General features: G+C 44.8%; 1 protein-coding gene across 25 annotated transcripts in view; it reads left to right on the top strand.

Moving 5' to 3' along the window:
* The window catches only part of LOC118383012 (regulator of G-protein signaling 22-like), a 61902-nt gene extending 55496 nt beyond the window's left edge, over positions 1 to 6406 (top strand). For all 25 annotated transcript variants that reach the window (XM_052507507.1, XM_052507503.1, XM_052507501.1 and 22 more), the window contains one exon: positions 5855 to 6406. In XM_052507507.1, the coding sequence (XP_052363467.1) occupies positions 5855 to 5964 (110 nt within the window). In that variant the 3' untranslated portion in view covers positions 5965 to 6406. The remainder of the gene's footprint in view (positions 1 to 5854) is intronic.
* The last annotated feature ends 4372 nt before the right edge of the window (positions 6407 to 10778 follow it).

The raw sequence follows: 10778 nt of genomic DNA, 5'->3' as shown, positions 1-10778 counted from the left end.
ATTACAGTCTGGTCCTCTCTACAGTATATTACAGTCTGGTCCTCTCTACAGTCTGGTCCTCTCTACAGTATATTACAGTCTGGTCCTCTCTACAGTATATTACAGTCTGGTCCTCTCTACAGTCTGGTCCTCTCTACAGTATATTACAGTCTGGTCCTCTCTACAGTATATTACAGTCTGGTCCTCTCTACAGTATATTACTACAGTATATTACAGTCTGGTCCTCTCTACAGTATATTACAGTCTGGTCCTCTACAGTACAGTATATTACAGTCTGGTCCTCTCTACAGTACAGTCTGGTCCTCTCTACAGTATATTACAGTCTGGTCCTCTCTACAGTATATTACAGTCTGGTCCTCTCTACAGTCTGGTCCTCTCTACAGTATATTACAGTCTGGTCCTCTCTACAGTATACAGTCTGGTCCTCTACAGTCTGGTCCTCTCTACAGTCTGGTCCTCTCTACAGTATATTACAGTCTGGTCCTCTCTACAGTCTGGTCCTCTCTACAGTCTGGTCCTCTCTACAGTCTGGTCCTCTCTACAGTATATTACAGTCTGGTCCTCTACAGTATATTACAGTCTGGTCTCTACAGTATATTACAGTCTGGTCTACAGTATATTACAGTCTGGTCCTCTCTACAGTCTGGTCCTCTCTACAGTATATTACAGTCTGGTCCTCTCTACAGTATATTACAGTCTGGTCCTCTCTACAGTATATTACAGTCTGGTCCTCTCTACAGTATATTACAGTCTGGTCCTCTCTACAGTATATTACAGTCTGGTCCTCTCTACAGTATATTACAGTCTGGTCCTCTCTACAGTATATTACAGTCTGGTCCTCTCTACAGTATATTACAGTCTGGTCCTCTCTACAGTATATTACAGTCTGGTCCTCTCTACAGTATATTACAGTCTGGTCCTCTCTACAGTATATTACAGTCTGGTCCTCTCTACAGTCTGGTCCTCTCTACAGTATATTACAGTCTGGTCCTCTCTACAGTATATTACAGTCTGGTCCTCTCTACAGTATATTACAGTCTGGTCCTCTATACAGTCTGGTCCTCTCTACAGTATATTACAGTCTGGTCCTCTCTACAGTATATTACAGTCTGGTCCTCTCTACAGTATATTACAGTCTGGTCCTCTCTACAGTATATTACAGTCTGGTCCTCTCTACAGTCTGGTCCTCTCTACAGTATATTACAGTCTGGTCCTCTCTACAGTATATTACAGTCTGGTCCTCTCTACAGTCTGGTCCTCTCTACAGTATATTACAGTCTGGTCCTCTCTACAGTATATTACAGTCTGGTCCTCTCTACAGTATATTACAGTCTGGTCCTCTCTACAGTATATTACAGTCTGGTCCTCTCTACAGTATATTACAGTCTGGTCCTCTCTACAGTATATTACAGTCTGGTCCTCTCTACAGTATATTACAGTCTGGTCCTCTCTACAGTCTGGTCCTCTCTACAGTCTGGTCCTCTCTACAGTATATTACAGTCTGGTCCTCTCTACAGTCTGGTCCTCTCTACAGTATATTACAGTCTGGTCCTCTCTACAGTATATTACAGTCTGGTCCTCTCTACAGTATATTACAGTCTGGTCCTCTCTACAGTATAGTACAGTCTGGTCCTCTATACAGTCTGGTCCTCTCTACAGTATATTACAGTCTGGTCCTCTCTACAGTATATTACAGTCTGGTCCTCTCTACAGTATAGTACAGTCTGGTCCTCTATACAGTCTGGTCCTCTCTACAGTATATTACAGTCTGGTCCTCTCTACAGTCTGGTCCTCTCTACAGTATATTACAGTCTGGTCCTCTCTACAGTCTGGTCCTCTCTACAGTATATTACAGTCTGGTCCTCTCTACAGTATATTACAGTCTGGTCCTCTCTACAGTATATTACAGTCTGGTCCTCTCTACAGTATAGTACAGTCTGGTCATCTCTACAGTATATTACAGTCTGGTCCTCAGTATACAGTCTGGTCCTCTCTAGTATATTACAGTCTGGTCCTCTCTACAGTATATTACAGTCTGGTCCTCTCTACAGTATATTACAGTCTGGTCCTCTCTACAGTATATTACAGTCTGGTCCTCTCTACAGTATATTACAGTCTGGTCCTCTCTACAGTATATTACAGTCTGGTCCTCTCTACAGTATATTACAGTCTGGTCCTCTCTACAGTATATTACAGTCTGGTCCTCTCTACAGTCTGGTCCTCTCTACAGTATATTACAGTCTGGTCCTCTCTAGTCTGGTCCTCTCTACAGTCTGGTCCTCTCTACAGTCTGGTCCTCTCAGTATATGTATCTTACAGTCTGGTCCTCTCTACAGTATATTACAGTCTGGTCCTCTCTACAGTATAGTCTGGTCCTCAGTCTGGTCCTCTCTACAGTATAGTACAGTCTGGTCCTCTCTACAGTATATTACAGTCTGGTCCTCTCTACAGTATATTACAGTCTGGTCCTCTCTACAGTATAGTACAGTCTGGTCCTCTCTACAGTATATTACAGTCTGGTCCTCTCTACAGTATATTACAGTCTGGTCCTCTCTACAGTATATTACAGTCTGGTCCTCTCTACAGTATATTACAGTCTGGTCCTCTCTACAGTATATTACAGTCTGGTCCTCTCTACAGTATATTACAGTCTGGTCCTCTCTACAGTATATTACAGTCTGGTCCTCTCTACAGTATATTACAGTCTGGTCCTCTCTACAGTATAGTACAGTCTGGTCCTCTCTACAGTATATTACAGTCTGGTCCTCTCTACAGTATATTACAGTCTGGTCCTCTCTACAGTATATTACAGTCTGGTCCTCTCTACAGTATATTACAGTCTGGTCCTCTCTACAGTATATTACAGTCTGGTCCTCTGTACAGTATATTACAGTCTGGTCCTCTCTACAGTATAGTACAGTCTGGTCCTCTCTACAGTATATTACAGTCTGGTCCTCTCTACAGTATAGTACAGTCTGGTCCTCTCTACAGTATAGTACAGTCTGGTCCTCTCTACAGTATATTACAGTCTGGTCCTCTCTACAGTCTGGTCCTCTCTACAGTCTGGTCCTCTCTACAGTATATTACAGTCTGGTCCTCTCTACAGTCTGGTCCTCTCTACAGTCTGGTCCTCTCTACAGTATATTACAGTCTGGTCCTCTCTACAGTATATTACAGTCTGGTCCTCTCTACAGTATATTACAGTCTGGTCCTCTCTACAGTATATTACAGTCTGGTCCTATATTACAGTCTGGTCAGTATATTACAGTCTGGTCCTCTCTACAGTATATTACAGTCTGGTCCTCTACTCTACAGTATATTACAGTCTGGTCCTCTACAGTATATTACAGTCTGGTCCTCTCTACAGTATATTACAGTCTGGTCCTCTCTACAGTATATTACAGTCTGGTCCTCTCTACAGTATATTACAGTCTGGTCCTCTCTACAGTATATTACAGTCTGGTCCTCTCTACAGTCTGGTCCTCTCTACAGTATATTACAGTCTGGTCCTCTGTCTACAGTATATTACAGTCTGGTCCTCTCTACAGTATAGTACAGTCTGGTCCTCTCTGGTCTACAGTATAGTACAGTCTGGTCCTCTCTACAGTATAAACAGTCTGGTCCTACAGTATATTACTGGTCTACAGTATATACAGTCTGGTCCTCTCTACAGTATATTACAGTCTGGTCCTCTCTACAGTATAAACAGTCGGGTCCTTCTACAGTATATTACAGTCTGGTCCTCTCTAAGTATATTACAGTCTGGTCCTCTCTACAGTATATTACAGAAACTGGTCCTCTGTCTACAGAAACAGTCTGGTCCTCTCTACAGTATATTACAGTCTGGTCCTCTCTACAGTATATAGAGTCTGGTCCTCTGTCTACAGTAGAAACAGTGGTCCTTCTCTACAGTAGATAGTACAGTCTGGTCCTCTCTACAGTATATTACAGTCTGGAAACAGTCTGGTCTGTCTCATAGAAACAGTCTTCTGTCTACATAGAAACTATGGAGTATATAGAAACTGGACCTCTGTCTACATAGAAACAGTGGGTCCTTCTGTCTACATAGAAACATGGATATCTACATAGTCTGGACCTTCTGTCTACAGTATATTACAGTCTGACCTCTCTGTCAGTATAGAAAGTCTGGTCCTCTGTCTACAGTATAAACATACAGTCTGTCTCTCATAGAAACAGGACCTTCTGTCTACAGTAACATGGTCTGGTCTCTCTACAGTATATTACATGGTCCTCTGTCTATTACATAGAAACTGGACCTCTGTCTTCTACAGTAGAAACAGTCTGGTCCTTCTGTCTACAGTATAAACAGTCTGGTCCTTCTGTCTACAGTATATTACATCTGGACCTTCTGTCTACATAGAAACATGGTCCTTCTGTCCACAGTCTGGACCTCTGTCTACAGAAACATGGATTCTGTCTCTCTACAGTCTGGTCCTTCTCTACAGTAGAAACATGGATTCTGTCTACAGTCTGGACCTTCTGTCTACAGTATATTACAGTCTGGTCCTTCTCTACATAGAAACAGTGGACCTCTCTACAGTCTGGTCCTCTCTACATAGAAACTGGTCCTTCTGTCTACAGTATATTCTGTCTACAGTCTGGTCCTTCTCTACAGTAGAAACAGTCTGGACCTCTGTCTACAGTATATTACAGTCTGGTCCATAGAAACATGGACTCTACAGTATATTACAGTCTGGTCCTCTCTACAGTCTGGTCCTCTCACAGAATTACATCATGGACCTTCTGTCTACAGTATAAACAGGACCTCTGGTCCTCATACAGTATAGTACAGTCTGGACCTCTCTAGAAACAGTATATTACAGTCTGGTCTGTCTACATATATCTGTCTACAGTCTGGACCTCTCTACAGTCTGGTCCTCTCTACAGTATATTACAGTCTGGACCTTCTGTCTACAGTAGAAACAGTCTGGTCCTCTCTACAGTATATTACAGAAACATGGACCTTCTGTCTACAGAAACATATTCTGTCTTCAGTCTGGACCTCCTGTCTACAGTATAAACAGTGGTCCTCTCTGTCAGTATACAGAAACATGGACCTTCTGTCTACATAGAAACATGGACCTTCTGTCTACATAGAAACATGGTACTTCTGTCTCCATAGAAACATGGACCTTCTGTCGACATAGAAACATGGACCTTCTGTCGACATAGAAACATGGAACTTCTGTCTCCATAGAAACATGGACCTTCTGTCTCCATAGAAACATGGACCTTCTGTCTCCATAGAAACATGGACCTTCTGTCTCCATAGAAACATGGACCTCCTGTCTCCATAGAAACATGGACCTCCTGTCTCCATAGAAACATGGACATTCTGTCTCCATAGAAACATGGACCTTCTGTTTCCATAGAAACATGGACCTTCTGTCTCCATAGAAACATGGACCTTCTGTCTCCATAGAAACATGGACCTCCTGTCTCCATAGAAACATGGACCTCCTGTCTCCATAGAAACATGGACCTCCTGTCTCCATAGAAACATGGACCTTCTGTCTCCATAGAAACATGGACCATCTGTATGTGGAGCTTTGTGATTCACAATGGAAAGCTAGCCAGGGCTCTGCTCCTGGTTCAGAAGGGTTTCTGTAGGAGGGGAAGAGTCAGTGAGCGCTGTCTGTCCTCACATTGTAGAGTCAGTCAGCGCTGTCTGTCCTCACACTGAAGAGTCAGTCAGCGCTGTCTGTCCTCACATTGAAGAGTCAGTCAGCGCTGTTTGTCCTCACATTGTAAAATCACACATGTTGGATGTAGACTGACGGAGCTTAACGACCACAACAATAAGTCTACTCTCCTCCTCTCTCTTGTCCTCCAGACTCGTCCTCTGCCCACAGTCTGAAGTCAAAGAGCAGCAGACACTCCCGACAGAGCCAACACCAGACCCAGCAGAGGACAGAGTCAACACCAGACCCAGCAGAGCTCTAACGTCTCCCCCAGCCAACACGAGGCCCAGCAGAGCTCTATCGTCTCCCCCAGGACAGAGTCAACACCAGACCCAGCAGAGCTCTATCGTCTCCCCCAGGACAGAGCCAACACCAGGCCCAGCAGAGCTCTAACGTCTCCCCCAGGACAGAGTCAACACCAGACCCAGCAGAGCTCCAACGTCTCCCCAAGGACAGAGCCAACACCAGACCCAGCAGAGCTCCAACGTCTCCCCCAGGACAGACAATGGGCTTGTTTGAGTGGAAATCCTGAAGCAAACCGACTGCAGACGATCGTGGAGAAATGAATTCTGGGAAGGTGCATCTGTTTCAGCGTTAAGTCTGATATTCACGTGCCTTTCCGACATGGCAGTGTTGACATTTTTCAGAAAAGTTGTTTGTTTGTAATGTAGAAATAAATGTCTCTATGCCCATATCACTGTAAATGTGTGTAGCCTACATTTGTACTGTGAACTGGGGAGAGAGAGACTCAAATATCACATTTGGAGCGGCAGGGTAGCCTAGTGGTTAGAGCGTTGGACCAGTAACCGGAAGGTTGCAAGTTCAAATCCCCCGAGCTGACATGGTACAAATCTGTTGTTCTGCCCCTGAACAAGCAGTTAACCCACTGTTCCTAGGGCCGTCATTGAAAATAAGAATTTGTTCTTAACTGACTTGCCTTGTTAAATAAAGGTAAAATAAAATGTAACTTGTACATATCCTGTAAGGCTGCTTTCTGTTTAGTCACGTCTCTGGTCCTGTTCTCATGGGTCCAGTAAAATCACAAATGATTGGTTGACACAGAGATGAATCAGAAATGAGATAAGTGCTCACAACATGTCACCTCCTAGGGGCCTAGTCAGGATAATACTGAGCCCTAATGTCACCTCCTAGTCAGGATAATACTGAGCCCTAATGTCACCTCCTAGTCAGGATAATACTGAGCCCTAATGTCTCCTCCTAGTCAGGATAATACTGAGCCCTAATGTCTCCTCCTAGTCAGGATAATACTGAGCCCTAATGTCTCCTCCTAGTGGCCTAGTCAGGATAATACTGAGCCCTAATGTCTCCTCCTAGTCAGGATAATACTGAGCCCTAATGTCTCCTCCTAGTCAGGATAATACTGAGCCCTAATGTCTCCTCCTAGTGGCCTAGTCAGGATAATACTGAGCCCTAATGTCTCCTCCTAGTCAGGATAATACTGAGCCCTAATGTCTCCTCCTAGTCAGGATAATACTGAGCCCTAATGTCTCCTCCTAGTCAGGATAACACTGAGCCCTAATGTCTCCTCCTAGTGGCCTAGTCAGGATAATACTGAGCCCTAATGTCTCCTCCTAGTCAGGATAACACTGAGCCCTAATGTCTCCTCCTAGTCAGGATAATACTGAGCCCTAATGTCTCCTCCTAGTGGCCTAGTCAGGATAATACTGAGCCCTAATGTCTCCTCCTAGTCAGGATAATACTGAACCCTAATGTCTCCTCCTCGTCAGGATAATACTGAGCCCTAATGTCTCCTCCTAGTCAGGATAATACTGAGCCCTAATGTCTCCTCCTAGTCAGGATAATACTGAGCCCTAATGTCTCCTCCTAGTCAGGATAATACTGAACCCTAATGTCTCCTCCTAGTCAGGATAATACTGAGCCCTAATGTCTCCTCCTAGTCAGGATAATACTGAACCCTAATGTCTCCTCCTCGTCAGGATAATACTGAGCCCTAATGTCTCCTCCTAGTCAGGATAATACTGAGCCCTAATGTCTCCTCCTAGTCAGGATAATACTGAGCCCTAATGTCTCCTCCTAGTCAGGATAATACTGAGCCCTAATGTCTCCTCCTAGTCAGGATAATACTGAGCCCTAATGTCCCCTCCTAGTCAGGATAATACTGAGCCCTATTGTCTCCTCCTAGTCAGGATAATACTGAGCCCTATTGTCTCCTCCTAGTCAGGATAATACTGAGCCCTAATGTCTCCTCCTCGTCAGGATAATACTGAGCCCTAATGTCTCCTCCTAGTGGCCTAGTCAGGATAATACTGAGCCCTAATGTCTCCTCCTAGTCAGGATAATACTGAGCCCTAATGTCTCCTCCTAGTCAGGATAATACTGAGCCCTAATGTCTCCTCCTAGTCAGGATAATACTGAGCCCTAATGTCTCCTCCTAGTCAGGATAACACTGAGCCCTAATGTCTCCTCCTAGTCAGGATAACACTGAGCCCTAATGTCTCCTCCTAGTCAGGATAATACTGAGCCCTAATGTCTCCTCCTAGTCAGGATAATACTGAGCCCTAATGTCTCCTCCTAGTCAGGATAATACTGAGCCCTAATGTCTCCTCCTAGTGGCCTAGTCAGGATAATACTGAGCCCTAATGTCTCCTCCTAGTCAGGATAATACTGAGCCCTAATGTCTCCTCCTAGTCAGGATAATACTGAGCCCTAATGTCTCCTCCTAGTCAGGATAACACGGAGCCCTAATGTCTCCTCCTAGTGGCCTTGTCAGGATAATACTGAGCCCTAATGTCTCCTCCTAGTCAGGATAATACTGAGCCCTAATGTCTCCTCCTAGTGGCCTTGTCAGGATAATACTGAGCCCTAATGTTTCCTCCTAGTCAGGATAATACTGAGCCCTAATGTCTCCTCCTAGTCAGGATAATACTGAGCCCTAATGTCTCCTCCTAGTGGCCTAGTCAGGATAATACTGAGCCCTAATGTCTCCTCCTAGTCAGGATAATACTGAGCCCTAATGTCTCCTCCTAGTCAGGATAATACTGAGCCCTAATGTCTCCTCCTAGTCAGGATAATACTGAGCCCTAATGTCTCCTCCTAGTCAGGATAATACTGAGCCCTAATGTCTCCTCCTAGTCAGGATAATACTGAGCCCTAATGTCTCCTCCTAGTGGCCTAGTCAGGATAATACTGAGCCCTAATGTCTCCTCCTAGTCAGGATAATACTGAGCCCTAATGTCTCCTCCTAGTGGCCTAGTCAGGATAATACTGAGCCCTAATGTCTCCTCCTAGTCAGGATAATACTGAGCCCTAATGTCTCCTCCTAGTCAGGATAATACTGAGCCCTAATGTCTCCTCCTAGTCAGGATAATACTGAGCCCTAATGTCTCCTCCTAGTGGCCTAGTCAGGATAATACTGAGCCCTAATGTCTCCTCCTAGTCAGGATAATACTGAGCCCTAATGTCTCCTCCTAGTCAGGATAATACTGAACCCTAATGTCTCCTCCTAGTCAGGATAATACTGAGCCCTAATGTCTCCTCCTAGTCAGGATAATACTGAACCCTAATGTCTCCTCCTCGTCAGGATAATACTGAGCCCTAATGTCTCCTCCTAGTCAGGATAATACTGAGCCCTAATGTCTCCTCCTAGTCAGGATAATACTGAGCCCTAATGTCTCCTCCTAGTCAGGATAATACTGAGCCCTAATGTCTCCTCCTAGTCAGGATAATACTGAGCCCTAATGTCCCCTCCTAGTCAGGATAATACTGAGCCCTATTGTCTCCTCCTAGTCAGGATAATACTGAGCCCTATTGTCTCCTCCTAGTCAGGATAATACTGAGCCCTAATGTCTCCTCCTCGTCAGGATAATACTGAGCCCTAATGTCTCCTCCTAGTGGCCTAGTCAGGATAATACTGAGACCTAATGTCTCCTCCTAGTCAGGATAATACTGAGCCCTAATGTCTCCTCCTAGTCAGGATAATACTGAGCCCTAATGTCTCCTCCTAGTCAGGATAATACTGAGCCCTAATGTCTCCTCCTAGTCAGGATAACACTGAGCCCTAATGTCTCCTCCTAGTCAGGATAACACTGAGCCCTAATGTCTCCTCCTAGTCAGGATAATACTGAGCCCTAATGTCTCCTCCTAGTCAGGATAATACTGAGCCCTAATGTCTCCTCCTAGTCAGGATAACACGGAGCCCTAATGTCTCCTCCTAGTGGCCTTGTCAGGATAATACTGAGCCCTAATGTCTCCTCCTAGTCAGGATAATACTGAGCCCTAATGTCTCCTCCTAGTCAGGATAATACTGAGCCCTAATGTCTCCTCCTAGTCAGGATAACACGGAGCCCTAATGTCTCCTCCTAGTGGCCTTGTCAGGATAATACTGAGCCCTAATGTCTCCTCCTAGTCAGGATAATACTGAGCCCTAATGTCTCCTCCTAGTGGCCTTGTCAGGATAATACTGAGCCCTAATGTTTCCTCCTAGTCAGGATAATACTGAGCCCTAATGTCTCCTCCTAGTCAGGATAATACTGAGCCCTAATGTCTCCTCCTAGTGGCCTAGTCAGGATAATACTGAGCCCTAATGTCTCCTCCTAGTCAGGATAATACTGAGCCCTAATGTCTCCTCCTAGTCAGGATAACACGGAGCCCTAATGTCTCCTCCTAGTGGCCTTGTCAGGATAATACTGAGCCCTAATGTCTCCTCCTAGTCAGGATAATACTGAGCCCTAATGTCTCCTCCTAGTGGCCTTGTCAGGATAATACTGAGCCCTAATGTTTCCTCCTAGTCAGGATAATACTGAGCCCTAATGTCTCCTCCTAGTCAGGATAATACTGAGCCCTAATGTCTCCTCCTAGTGGCCTAGTCAGGATAATACTGAGCCCTAATGTCTCCTCCTAGTCAGGATAATACTGAGCCCTAATGTCTCCTCCTAGTCAGGATAATACTGAGCCCTAATGTTTCCTCCTAGTCAGGATAATACTGAGCCCTAATGTCACCTCCTAGTCAGGATAATACTGAGCCCTAATGTCTCCTCCTAGTCAGGATAATACTGAGCCCTAATGTCTCCTCCTAGTGGCCTAGTCAGGATAATA

This window comes from Oncorhynchus keta, unplaced genomic scaffold, assembly GCF_023373465.1.
Source record: "Oncorhynchus keta strain PuntledgeMale-10-30-2019 unplaced genomic scaffold, Oket_V2 Un_contig_2987_pilon_pilon, whole genome shotgun sequence".
Lineage (NCBI taxonomy): Eukaryota > Metazoa > Chordata > Actinopteri > Salmoniformes > Salmonidae > Oncorhynchus > Oncorhynchus keta.
Note: the sequence above shows the minus strand (reverse complement) of the source record. Positions and strands in the feature narration are given on the sequence as shown.